We start from the raw sequence: 14,228 nt of genomic DNA on the forward strand, positions 1-14,228 counted from the left end.
GGCTCTACCCTCTCTGGAGATGGCCGCCCTTAGGGATCCTGCTGATAGAAAGCAGGAGGGTATCCTAAAATGTATTTACACACATACTGGTGTTATACTGCGACCAGCAATCGCCTCAGCCTGGATGTGCAGTGCTGGGTTGGCGTGGTCGGATTCCCTGACTGGAAATATTGATATCCTAGATAAGGACAGTATATTATTGCCTATAGAGCAATTAAAAGATGCATTTCTATATATGCATGATGCACAGCGGAATATTTGCCGACTGGCATCAAGTATAAGTGCGTTGTCCAATTATACCAGTAAAGTGGTCAGGTGATGCGGATTCCAAACGGCATTTGGAAGTATTGCCTTAACAAAAAAGGGGATGTACCCCAGGTCGCCTCTCAAAATAAGACGCCGTATTATCAGGCGCAGTCCTGGTTGGCAAGCGGACAAAAGGGTTCCTCTTTTCTGCTCGTGACAGAGGGAGAGGAAAATGGCTGCAGAGATCAGCCAGTTCCAAGGAACAGAAACTCTTTTCCGCCTCTGCCAAGCCCTCAGTATGACGCTAGGGCTTTACAAGTTCAGGCACGGTGGGGTCCCGTTCTCAATGAATTTCAGTGCGCAGTGGGCTCACTCGCAAGTAGACCCCTGGATCCTTCAGGTAATATTTCAGGGGTACATATTGGAATTCGAGACGTATCCACCTCGCCGTTTCCAAAGGTCTGTTTTACCGACGTCTCCCGCTGACAGGGAGGCAGTTTTGGAAACCATTCACAAGCTGTATTCCCAGCAGGTGATAATCAAGATACCCCTCCTGCAACAGGGAACGGGGTATTATTCCACACTATTGTGGTACCGAAGCCAGACGGCTCGGTGAGACCGATTTTAAAATCTAAAATCTAAAATCTTTGAACACTTGCATACAGAGGTTCAAATTCAAGATTGAGTCACTCAGAGCAGTGATTGCAAACCTGGAAGAAGGGGACTACATGATGTCTCGGGACATCAAGGATGCTTACCTTCATGTCAAAATTTACCCTTCTCACCAAGGGTATTTCAGGTTATGGTACAGAACTGTCACTATCCGTTCGGACGCTGCCGTAGGGATGGTCCACGGCACCCCGGGTCTTTACCAAGGTAATGGCCGAAATGATATCCCTTCGAAGGAAGGAAATTTTAGTTATCCCTTACTTGGACGATTCCCTGATAAGGGTAAGATCCAGGGAACACTTGGAAGTCGGTGTAGCACTATCTCAGGTAGTGTTGCGGCAGCACGATTGGATTCTTAATATTCCAAAATCGCAGCTGGTTCCGACGACTTGTCTTCTGTTCCTAGGGATGATCCTGGACACAGTCCAGAAAGAAGGTGTTTCTCCCGGAGGAGAAAGCCAGGGAGTTATCCGAGCTAGTCAGGAACCTCCTAAAACCGAACCAAGTCTCAGTGCATCAATGCACAAGGGTTCTGGGTAAAAATGGTGGCTTCCTACGAAGCAATCCCATTCGGCAGATTCCACGCAAGACTTTCCAGTGGAACCTACTGGACAAATGGTCCGGGTCGCATCTTCAGATGCTTCAGCGGATAACCCTGTCACCGGGGACAAGGGTATCCCTCCTGTGGTGGTTGCAGAGTGCTCATCTTCTAGAGGGCCGCAGATTCGGCATTCGGGACTGGGTCCTGGTGGCCACGGATGCCAGCCTGCGAGGCTGGGGAGCAGTCACACAGGGAAGGAATTTCCAGGGCTTATGGTCAAGCCTGGAGACATCTCTTCATATAAACATTCTGGAACTAAGGGCCATTTACAATGCCCTAAGTCAAGCGAAACCCCTGCTTCAGGGTCAGGCGGTATTGATCCAATCGGACAACATCACGTCAGTCGCCCACGTAAACAGACAGGGCGGCACGGGAAGCAGGGGGGCAATGGCAGAAGCTGCAAGGATTCTTCGCTGGGCGGAAGATCATGTGATAGCACTTGTCAGCAGTGTTCATTCCGGGAGTGGACAACTGGGAAGCAGACTTCCTCAGCAGACACGATCTACACCCGGGAGAGTGGGGACTTCATCCAGAAGTCTTCCACATGATTGTGAACCGTTGGGAAAAACCAAAGGTGGATATGATGGCGTCCCGCCTCAACAAAAAACTGGACAGGTATTGCGCCAGGTCAAGAGACCCTCAGGCAATAGCTGTGGACGCTCTGGTAACACCGTGGGTGTTCCAGTCAGTGTATGTGTTCCCTCCTCTGCCTCTCATACCAAAAGTACTGAGAATTATACGGCAAAGGGGAGTAAGAACGATACTCGTGGCTCCGGATTGGCCAAGAAGAACTTGGTATCCGGAACTTCAAGAGATGCTCACGGACGAACCGTGGCCTCTACCTCTAAGAAAGGACCTGCTCCAGCAGGGGCCTTGTTTGTTCCAAGACTTACCGCGGCCGCGTTTGACGGCTTGGTGGTTGAACGCCGGATCCTGAAGGAAAAAGGCATTCCAGATGAAGTCATCCCTACCCTGGTCAAGGCCAGGAAGGACGTAACCGCAAAACATTATCACCGCATTTGGCGAAAATATGGTGCGTGGTGGGAGGCCAAGAAGGCCCCTACAGAGGAATTTCAACTGGGTCGTTTCCTCCATTTCCTGCAAACAGGACTGTCTATGGGCCTAAAATTAGGGTCCATTAAGGTTCAATTTTCGGCCCTGTCGATTTTCTTCCAAAAGGAACTGGCTTCAGTGCCTGAAGTTCAGACATTTGTAAAAGGGGTACTGCATATACAGCCTCCTTTTGTGCCTCCAGTGGCACCTTGGGATCTCAATGTTGTGTTGATTTTCCTAAAGTCACATTGGTTTGAACCACTCACCACTGTGGACTTAAAATATCTCACATGGAAGGTGACGATGCTGTTAGCCCTGGCTTCAGCCAGGCGTGTGTCAGAATTGGCGGCTTTATCATATAAAAGCCCTTATTTAATGTTTCATTCTGACAGGGCAGAATTGAGGACTTGTCCTCAATTTCTACCTAAGGTGGTTTCTGCATTTCACATGAAGCAACCTATTGTGGTACCTGCGGCTACTAAGGACTTGGAGGATTCCAAGTTGCTTGACGTGGTCAGGGCCCTGTAAATATATGTTTCCAGGACGGCTGGAGTCAGACAATCTGACTCGCTGTTTATCCTGTATGCACCCAACAAACTGGGTGCTCCTGCTTCTAAGCAGACGATTACTCGTTGGATTTGTAGTACAATTCAGCTTGCACATTCTGTGGCAGGCCTGCCACAGCCAAAAATCTTAAAATGCCCACTCCACAAGGAAGGTGGGCTCATCTTGGGCAGCTGCCCGAGGGGTCTCGGCTTTACAACTTTGCCGAGCAGTTACTTGGTCAGGAGCAAATACGTTTGTAAAATTCTACAAATTTGATACCCTGGCTGAGGAGGACCTGGAGTTCTCTCATTCGGTGCTGCAGAGTCATCCGCACTCTCCCGCCCGTTTGGGAGCTTTGGTATAATCCCCATGGTCCTTACGGAGTTCCCAGCATCCACTAGGACGTCAGAGAAAATAAGAATTTACTTACCGATAATTCTATTTCTCGTAGTCCGTAGTGGATGCTGGGCGCCCATCCCAAGTGCGGATTGTCTGCAATACTGGTACATAATTATTGTTACCAAAAAATTCGGGTTATTGTTGTAGTGAGCCATCTTTTATAGAGGCTTCTCTATTATCATGCTGTTAACTGGGTTCAGATCACAAGTTGTACAGTGTGATTGGTGTGGCTGGTATGAGTCTTACCCGGGATTCAAAATCCTTCCTTATTGTGTACGCTCGTCCGGGCACAGTATCCTAACTGAGGCTTGGAGGAGGGTCATAGGGGGAGGAGCCAGTGCACACCAGGTGATCCTAAAGCTTTCTTTAGATGTGCCCTGTCTCCTGCGGAGCCGCTATTCCCCATGGTCCTTACGGAGTTCCCAGCATCCACTACGGACTACGAGAAATAGAATTATCGGTAAGTAAATTCTTATTATCCCTCTGCACTCTATACTATACTATACTCCAGCAGAAAGCAACGTTGAGAATTTTTCCTAATTAAATCGTCTGTTAGATGCAGGTTCTGGGGTCCACGTTTCACTGTTTGCCGGGTCACAACATACAGTATATATGTGGATACTAGACTATTAGACCGGTGTGCAGAGGGTTAATTGTGTCTGTATATTCTGTAACAGCTGCATGCCCGGTATATAGAGCCTCGTGCCAGGCACTCGGGGACATTACGTGGCCTGGCTCCAAGTGAGTCACAGGTGGTGGAGGCCACTTGTAGCTGTGATGGGAGGACGGAGCAGATTAGCCGTGCGCAGCGCCAGGCTGCAGAGAGCAGGATCAGGCCTTTACCGTGCGGACAGAGCGTAGAGTGATTTATAAAGTGTTATTAGGAGGGTATGATGCAGTGAGTGTTATTTCTGGAGCCGCAGTCCTATCCTGGCTCTCTATCAAAGTTACCGGGAAGATAATTAGCAGATATTTGCACATGGCTTCCTCACATCACTGCTGCCATGAGTTCAATTCCCGGCCACGGGTTATCTGTGTATAGTTTGTATGTTCTCTCTGTGTGTGTTTGCATGACTTTCCCCTGGGTGCTCTGGTTAGCTGACACACTCCAAATACTGGCTGCTGACAGTACTAATACTATTGGTTGTGTGTAATTGTATATTAGGAAATCAGGAGTCTATTTACTAAGCCTCGTGGAGTGATAGAGGAGAGAGATAAAGTGCCAGCCAATCAGCTCCTAACTGTCATTTTTTAAACCCAGCCTGCAACATGGCAGTTAGGAGCTGGTACTTTACCTCTCTCCACTTTATGCCATTTTACAAGCATCTGTAGAAAGTGATTAACTCCTCCTTGATTCTTAGGGGTCTATTCATGAAGCAGTGATAAAAGTGGAGAAGTTGGCCATGGCAACCAATCAGCATTGAATTAACATTTATCATTTGCATACTATAGAATTATACAGAGCAGCTGATTGGTTGCCATGGGCAACTTCTCCACCGGCTCACTTCTCCACTCTTTTCACTGCTTCATGAATAGACCCCATAACGTTTGTGCTTTGTGGGGAAATTATATTTTTAAGGTGCAAAATACATGAGTACCCTGAGTTTAGTCATGGTCATTATGCTATAGCGCATGTTTGTGCTGGACGTTTGCTAATTGTGAGACTCGTGTAATAATATAAAACCACCACCAGAGGGGGCTGTAGACATGCAATAATAGAGATTGGATCCAGCATATGGTACAAAATGCAGATAAATGCTGTTCTGGGTCACAGCTCATATAGGGGGTGAATCTGACCCACTCCCATCGTGTTACTGTCCTCATGCGTGCCCCAGGGCTGCGTCATACCTCTCTCTGTTTTAGGTACACTCCTTTTGCGAACGGCCCCAACGACACCCCAGAGGAAATCTTGCTGCGAATGGGAAGTGGAAATTTCTCTCTGAGTGGAGGCAATTGGGACACTGTATCTGATGCTGCAAAGGTAGGCTCTCCCTGTGCCCCGACGTGGCGACCCCCTGTACTAGCAGGAAATGCCTGGTATAGATGCACATTTGGCGCACAGATGGGTAAAGCAGTGCCTGGGCGCAATGTGATTGGTAATCACTGTCCGGTACCCCGTATATGCATTATAACGTTCCCCGGAAGCATGTGCTGCAACTGCTTTGTAACCAGACTTCTTTCTCCGATACTGCCAGGATCTGCTATCGCACATGCTTCACGTGGATCCCCATCAGCGCTACACAGCGGAGAAGGTTCTGAAGCATTCGTGGATCGCGTGTAGAGAGCAGCTGCCGCATTATCAGCTCACCAGGCAGGACGCACCGCACCTCGTCAAGGTAACGCGCAGTGGTGGCAGCAGCAGCGTTGTGTGTATGTAACATGTCAGGCGTGTGGAGCTTGCAGGGTACTGAGGCTGGTGGGTGTGAGGGAGGTAGACGGCCCCCACCTGATAAAGCACCAGTAATGATTATATGCCGTTACACACGGGGAGTTTTTATAGGACAAAAGCTGTTATTGCGAACAAAATCGGCAAAATACATTTGATTGACAGAATTGTTTTCTCATTACTTACCTTTTCCGTGACCACGCACGGGTGGAGGGTCTTCAGGTTCCTCGTCACTCTCCCCAATTCCTCTGAAAATACTGCTGCATCATAATCAGAATCACTGTTACTTGTAATACCATCTTCATCTTCGCCTTCTGATTGATCTCCCGGTGGTGCATTTAGCAAACTCAGGATCTCTGTAGACGTTAGGACGCAACGAGCAGCCATGCTGCAGCGCTTCGGAAGCGCATGTCCCTTTGTTTACGTTCCTATTAAAGGACAAGTGCGAAGAGTTAAATACACGGAACCACTTTCAGACCTGGTAACTCCCACAATAGCGCTCTATGTGGGTAGGCCTTAACTGCCGGTATACCGACAGACGATAATTTAACTGCATACCGTTTGTATGAGTAATCGACAAAACCAACAACCACTAACGATGTATAACAACCAACAGCACTGAATTCTCCGATGGGACAAAAATGCCTCGTTGGCGTTTTTTTTTTTAAACTGACGATTTTTTTTTCAAAATGGACTATTCCCACTAAACGTCAGAAACCCCCACTTTTCCTCGAAAGTAAAGAGAGACAGGTGTTTAAGTTTAGTCCCGCTGGCGGTTCTGGTGTTAACCTGTAATTGTCACACCTCTAGTCTACCTAGATCCTCAATCATTTGTGTTACCCCTCCTGGTGTGTCTACCCTGTTGCGTCATCTGCAAAAATACATACCTTCCCATCGATACCATTTGCAATGTCACCAGCAAAGATATTAAAAAGCACTGGTCCAAGTACAGATCCCTGGGGTACTCCACTGGTAACATTTCCCTCCTGTGAATGCACTCCATTTACCACAACTCTCTGTTTTCTATACTGCAACCAAGATCTTATCCATACAACTATCTTAGAATTCAGTCCCAAGCTTTCAAGTTTATTTAACAGTCTGCGATGTGGGACAGTGTTGAAAGCTCTTCCTGACCCAGTGGTCTGTATCTCACCCCAATACGAAGAATCACATTCTCCCATCTTTCTATGGTTCACCAAAGGGCCTCAATTTTTTCTTCAATACTTTGTATCAAGGTAGTATTCATACTTTTATTCACATACATTGCTAACCCTCCTCCAATTCTTCCCATTCTGTCCATCCTAAATAAAGTATATCCCGGTATAGCTATGACACAGTCATGATTCTCATCGCACCATGACTTTGTAATAGCCACAATATCCAGATCATCCCTTGTCATTATAGCATTATATTATGTTTTTGAATTTCACCTCCGGACAAGTTATATAAATTGAAATCCAGCCAATAGGAAGCCAAGCTGGAACGTGTCCTTCTATTGGCCAGCTCTATTGGCTGTGCAGTGTTTCATACTGATTTAGTGTTACGGTCACTGGAAGAACTAAGCAACAAAAGCCGGAGAGTTCTGGGTTCATCATTGTTGGAGTAATAGACCACTTCCTGTAAGGAGATTGCAATACTGTATTTCGGCATGGGTAATTGACCCAATTTATGTAAGGAGCCTGCATGACGGTGCATGGGCAGGGGTAATAGACCTCATTCTGGAATGAGCCTGCAGGACGGTGTCAGGGCAGGAGTAATAGACCTCATCCTATAAGGGGCCTCTAGGACGAGCATAGGCAGCGGTAATAGAACACTTCCTGTAAGGGGCCTGCAGGACGAGCCTGGGCAGCGGTAATAGACCACTTCCTGTAAGGGGCCTGCAGGACGAGCCTTGGCAGCGGTAATAGACCACTTTCTGTAAGGGGCCTGCAGGACGAGCCTGGGCAGCGGTAATAGACCACTTCCTGTAAGGGGCCTGCAGGACGAGCCTGGGCAGCGGTAATAGACCACTTCCTGTAAGGGGCCTGCAGAACAAGCCTGGGCAGCAGTAATAGACCACTTCCTGTAAGGGGCCTGCAGGACGAGCCTGGGCAGCGGTAATAGCCCACTTCCTGTAAGGGGCCTGCAGAACAAGCCTTGGCAGCGGTAATAGACCACTTCCTGTAAGGGGCCTGCAGGACGAGCCTGGGCAGCGGTAATAGACCACTTCCTGTAAGGGGCCTACAGGATGAGCCTGGGCAGCGGTAATAGACCACTTCCTGTAAGGGGCCTGCAGAACAAGCCTGGGCAGCAGTAATAGACCACTTCATGTAAGGGGCTTGCCGGATGAGCCTGGGCAGCGGTAATAGACCACTTCCTGTAAGGTGCCTGCAGAATGAGCCTGGGCAGAAGTAATAGACCACTTCCTGTAAGGGGCCTGCAGAACAAGCCTGGGCAGCGGTAATAGCCCACTTCCTGTAAGGGGCCTGCAGAACAAGCCTTGGCAGCAGTAATAGACCACTTCCTGTAAGGGGCCTGCAGAACAAGCCTTGGCAGCAGTAATAGACCACTTCCTGTAAGGGGCCTGCAGAACAAGCCTTCGCAGCAGTAATAGACCACTTCCTGTAAGGGGCTTGCTGGATGAGCCTGTGCAGCGGTAATAGCCCACTTCCTGTAAGGGGCCTGCGGTATGAGCCTGGGCAGGGGTAATAGGCCACTTCCTGTAAGGGGCCTGCGGTATGAGCCTGGGCAGGGGTAATAGACCACTTCCTGTAAGGGGCCTGCAGGATGAGCCTGGGCAGGGATAATAGACTGTTACCTGTGGTGTTAATTTCCTATTCTTACTTTATAGGGAGCAATGGCCGCAACATATTCAGCACTGAATCACAAGACATTTCAGCCGGTCTTGGAGCCCGTCGCAGCCTCCAATCTAGCTCAGCGGCGTAGTATGAAAAAACGAACGTCGACGGACTTATAGACCAATGTGTCGCTACAGAGTGGAACCTGGAGGATCTGTATTACTTGAATATCCTGTACATGTCTCTTAGGGGAAGTTTCATACTGTGCTTTTTATTATCATTATTTTGTCTGTGTTCCTTTTAAATATCAGGGTACGTCACCGGGTGTGTCAGATCGCTCTGCCTGGAATATGTCACAGTTGCTGACGCAAAACGTCTCTGGTTATTTCTGCACCGAGGCTCAAACAACACGCTGTAAATTCCAGCTGCATTTCCATTGCAATCGTTCTGCTTCTGGGACCAGGTGTATAGCACGCAGCAAGGAGAACAAACCTTCCACCCATATTCCTATTTATTCAACAGTGTTTGGGCTGGATTCAGCGCTTGGTTTCACCCAGGAAAGAATTGCCGCGGATGAGATAGAGACTTCAAGCATTCACACAGCATGATGTCCGCGGTTTTCCTGAATCTCCCAATCCATCGGCTGTAAATTGTTTGGTCACTGTGTAGCTCATGTCGTTGGTGCTGTAGCCATTAGGAACATGATGACGTGCAACGCTTCATAAGACACATGGAAATTGCTGGCCACGCTACGTAGGCCTGCGCTGTGAAGAAGTCACATCCTCGCTTAGCTGTCTGTGCCTGCCGCCATCCGCACAGCGTTTCCTGCCATATGTCAGAGTAATTTATCTCGGGTTGGGCTGTTTATAAGTGTGCTGTATGATGTTTGTACCTATTGTACAAATTTATTCAATATTTTTGGTTCTATGGTTTTGTTTTTATTTTATTTCCGAGGTACCATGAAATTATTTTTACCAAGTAGGTAAAATTTATATTTTTGTAGAACTACTTATTATCTGAAAACCAAAATAAAAAAATGAAGAACGTGGCTTGTGGGGAGGGTGGTTCCACGACCAAATTGTGGATATTGGGGGAAGAAATTCTAACAACAAAAAAAAGTGCAGACTTTTCACTGCATTTGGAGGTCCCACCCAACTACCCGCCCTAAGTTGAAGAATATTGTTTGGGGGGTATACTCTGGTGTATTGTGGTGAGGCGAGCATTAGTGTGCTGCCAATCAGATTCCAACTTGTAGCAGCCTCCTGCAGTCTAATGAGGGCTAGCTCCTGATTGGTAAGCCTGTTTGTGTTATTCTTATATGTTCATGCGAGTTAATTCAATCATGCTATGAGATTAGTTTGCGACTTCCTCGCCAGCAGATGGTTTAGGCTCTAATATCTAGAGCTAAAAGCATGCTGGGTAATTTTGCCTTCATCTTTTTAATGCTGTTGGTCGCACAGAAGTGATGCTGTTCTTGTTTCCTTTCCCCTTCCATCTGGATAGTTTGTCGCTTGCAGGCACGGTAAATCTATTTATGGGCTCCTCAGCTCTACGTACCCCCTCTCGCTCCTCAGCTCTGCTCCATTGGTGGATAATGACTTGGAATAATTGATGTGTAATGAAGTCTGGCGCCATTTGTAGCAAAGGAACGCATTTGCAGGTGATACAAGCTTTGCGAGCAGTTGCTAATTGCTGGTCCCGTAGACTTCACCACTTCGAGACTCGGCAACTGTTGTCGGATTTCAGGGCCCAAAAGCTGTTAGGTCATTTTGGGACATGTAGTTCTTGCTTTCCTATGAATTTAGTCCCCGGTTTGTTTAGGAGATTCCAAAATTATGTCCTGGCCAGACCTTTGCGTGTGAGCTTAGCGCACTTCCTCCTGCACGGTACATTTACTCTCCTCCTATAACACGTAGGATGCTGTATAGAGAGCCCCGGGCCTAAGGTTACTGTGACCCAGCAGGTACGCTGAGTTCACTGTCTATACATAGATGGCGCCAGGTACTAGCTGTTCTGTTGTGTAGGCTGCGCCATAGCAGCAGCCAAATCGTGTAATGTTAACTAGTCTTTACCAGTCCCGAAATCCATGTTCCCTGCTACGTGTATGTCAATGTGTAGGGGCCAAATCTATGTTAAGATGTTATTTAAAATACTTGAAAGATATATCAAGGGCTGTTTTGTATGTAAATGCTTGGTATGGTCTTTGTAGGAAGTGTCTGTGTGGAATACAAGAGGAATAGAGGAACCTCAATAGGAATACAACTAGTGTATATACCAGAATACTGTGCTTTACCCGCTGTTACCTGGAGCGGTTTAGGCATCGCCTCCTGTCTTTCTCGCTTGGGTTCTGAGCCTGCAGGGTTCCGATTTTCTAGTCCAATTTGTTCCATTTTACAACCAAGCCCTCTTTTTTTTCTAGGCCTTTTCTGTACACAGAAAGCGAAACGCGTGAGTTGACCTGCTTTTCCCGTGTTGTGGCGAGCTCTCTTCCATTGTGTTTGCTGCCGATCGCTTTGTTACATGGCTTATTGCTTGAGAGGAGAGCGGAACAAAATGCCCGTATTTACGGAGAGAGCCAGATTAGCGCAGCGCCACCCAAGTCTGTGCCATGTGTTGTCTGTTTTAGAGAAGAGTACTTAGAACATGAAATCGCGAGTAGAACGTAGTGTCGTTAGGTTTTTCTGTACGGTTTTGCTCTTTATTTTGCCATGAAGGCCTTCTCCATGCGTGAGCCAGGACTGCGCAACAGCGTTCTCTTTGCATAAACAAATTATTCGTGCAACTTGTTTGTTACTTTAAACCCTTCAGTTGTATCTTCTGAGGCGTATAAATCCCACATACTCCAAACCGTGTTTGCAGCCATTGTCTTGGTCTTCGTGGTCATTGAATGTTGGTATAGTAGCGGTAAAAGCCGTCGTTACGCTATCTGCGCTCCTGAAGGTGCACATTGCTTAACTCAGTATGTTGTGTATATGCTTTTCCTGTTTTAAGGATCGCTAATGCAAGAGCAGCCCCTAAAGGAAGCAAGAGATGTAGGATAAATGTTTATTACACCAATAACTGAGATCTGCATGATCCGCGGCTGTCTTGTGGAAAGGTGCACCTAGGGATTCAAGGAGAGCCCCAGGGTCCCAAATACTCAGTCTTACTATGTGGTAGTTGTGGACAATCCCTTCCAAATAAAGCCTTTTCCATTAGCCCCCCCTCCTCCCCTGCATGGACACAAGTAGCACTTGCTTGCAGGAAACCTGAGTGCTGTAGGCCATATGTAACGCTACAATAGGGCAATGGGTGCGACCGTTCAGCCACCGCCAGTAGTCCCGGCACAACCTGTTCTGGGGGTTGGCAACTCACTTTTTGCTGTAAGTAGGGAATAGTATTTATTATGAAAGTGGCTGTCAAAAAATGTGTAACCCCTTTGAGGAAACGGGGGTGTTTCTGGGGAGAATCCCAAATATCTGCAATATACGGTACATCCACAGTAATTCCTAGAGCACCTCTGCATGTCCTACGGTCCACCAGTCTCCAGAACCCCGCCGTCAGATCACCGCAGTTCTTATACGGTCTTCTGGTGTAACGGTGGATGTACCAGGCTGCCGATACTCTCCTGGGGATCCTACACAATCTAGGAAACTATGTAACTGTTACTATAATTCTTCTTGTTCGGTCCTGGCTTCACCGTCTCTCTTATTCTGAATGCGCAACAAAACCCCGCAGCGCCGGCAGTCAGACGACTTGGAGACGCTGGCAGTGCTGAAATAGATATTGTCAGTTGTTAATGTTATAGTCCTGTAAAGGACTTTGTATACTCTCCTGTGTCCCCATTCATAGCCTACTGGCCATTTAGCCTTGGTTCTGCCACCCTCTATAGTCCGGTCACTGTAGGTTGTCATTCCATCGACACCCCGGTGGCCACAGTGCTCTGCTCCCTTACACAGATTCTCCCTGGTCCCCGCTCTCTCTCTCTCTCTGTGCAGCCGCTGTGTTCTCTGTACGCTGTCCCTGGAACGTGGGAGATCGTTCCGTTGTGTAACGGACAATGGAGGCGAGAGATAAAGTACCAGCCAATCAGCTCCTATCTGCCAGGTTACAGGCTGTGCTTGAAAAATGGCAGGGGTTGATTGATTGGCTAGTACGTTATCTCTCTCCAAGCGTTGATAAATCTCCACCAATGTGGGAGCTGCCGATGAGCCGTGTGAAGGACAGTGGTTCGTGCAGGGGTAATCTGGGGCACACAGGCCAGAAGCCCCCATATTGCTGAGGCCAGGTGGAAACGTTTCGCCACTGTTCCTGTATTTGTTCCCTCTGGTGTAATCACGCTGTAGGACCTGCTTATTACTGTACACAAAGCTACACTGCAAATGCCACATTAATAGCGATCTCTCATGTCCGCTCATGCTCCGGATTATAGTAACGTGGCCGCTGTGCTGTATAATAGTATGCCGGAATACGTGCGTTGCCAAATTGCGTAGGACGGGAACATCCGCTGAGCTGTGTATCTCCCATAGCAATACCTTGCACCCTGCACTGACGTGGACCGCAGTCCGGCCAGTCCGCATGCTAGCGCTATCATTAGAACACGAAAGGGCATTATGTCAGCATAAAGTGCAACGCACATACATGTAGTCTTGGGTACGTCCGCTCGTCACATAGTATCACCTACTCTTCCATAAGCATATTGTGGATTATGTATCATATTGTATTTATTTTATTTTATTTTTTAGAATGTTTTATGATGTTTCTTTTAAAGCTCTGTATATATTGTCATTAAAATTTGCATTATACTATACACTGTGTGCGAGTGAGTCCATAGCAGCGACCGGGCTCATTGTGAACGATGGAGTCTTTACGGCAATGCATTCTTTGTGAGCGTTTCACCGTGAATACATTATAATGCAACAGTCCAGGAAAATGAATATTTGCATCAACATAAGTGCGCTATTTCCACGCCGGATTGCCGGATCTCTGTTCCTGCATTTACTCAGCATCTATGTGGTAAGTAAGAAATATTGGCCCTCATTCCGAGTTGTTCGCTCGTTAGTTTTTTTCGCAACGGAGCGATTAGTCACAAACTGCGCATGCGCAACGTTCGCAGTGCGCCTGCGCCAAGTAAATTTGCAAAAAAGTTAGGTATTTTACTCACGGCTTAACGAAGAAATTTCATCGTTCTGGTGATCGTAGTGTGATTGACAGGAAGTGGGTGTTTCTGGGCGGAAACTGGCCGTTTTATGGGTGTGTGCACGAAAAAACGCAGCCGTTTCTGGGAAAAACACGGGAGTGTCGGAAGAAACGGGGGAGTGTCTGGGCAAACGCTGGGTGTATTTGTGACGTCAAACCAGGAACGGAACTGACTGAGCTGATAGCAGTGTAGGAGTAATAGGCCCTACACACTGGCCGATTTTCTGTAAGATATGAACGATCTCGTTCATAAATGAATGAGAACTCGTTCATATCTTTCAGTGTGGAGACTCCAGCGATGAACGATGCGCGTCCCCGCGCTCGTTCATCGCTGGTCTCCCGTCGGCTGTGCATGCAGGCCAATATGGACGAT

General features: G+C 47.6%; 1 protein-coding gene across 1 annotated transcript in view; it reads left to right on the plus strand.

The window, feature by feature from the left end:
* Positions 1-13,466, plus strand: part of RPS6KA6 (ribosomal protein S6 kinase A6) — a 108,943-nt gene extending 95,477 nt beyond the window's left edge. The window contains exons 20-22 of the mRNA XM_063938401.1: positions 5,378-5,495; positions 5,710-5,850; positions 8,731-13,466. Coding sequence (XP_063794471.1) covers positions 5,378-5,495; positions 5,710-5,850; positions 8,731-8,856 — 385 coding nt within the window. The 3' untranslated portion in view covers positions 8,857-13,466. The remainder of the gene's footprint in view (positions 1-5,377; positions 5,496-5,709; positions 5,851-8,730) is intronic.
* The last annotated feature ends 762 nt before the right edge of the window (positions 13,467-14,228 follow it).

Source organism: Pseudophryne corroboree, chromosome 8, assembly GCF_028390025.1.
Source record: "Pseudophryne corroboree isolate aPseCor3 chromosome 8, aPseCor3.hap2, whole genome shotgun sequence".
NCBI classification, from domain to species: Eukaryota; Metazoa; Chordata; class Amphibia; order Anura; family Myobatrachidae; genus Pseudophryne; species Pseudophryne corroboree.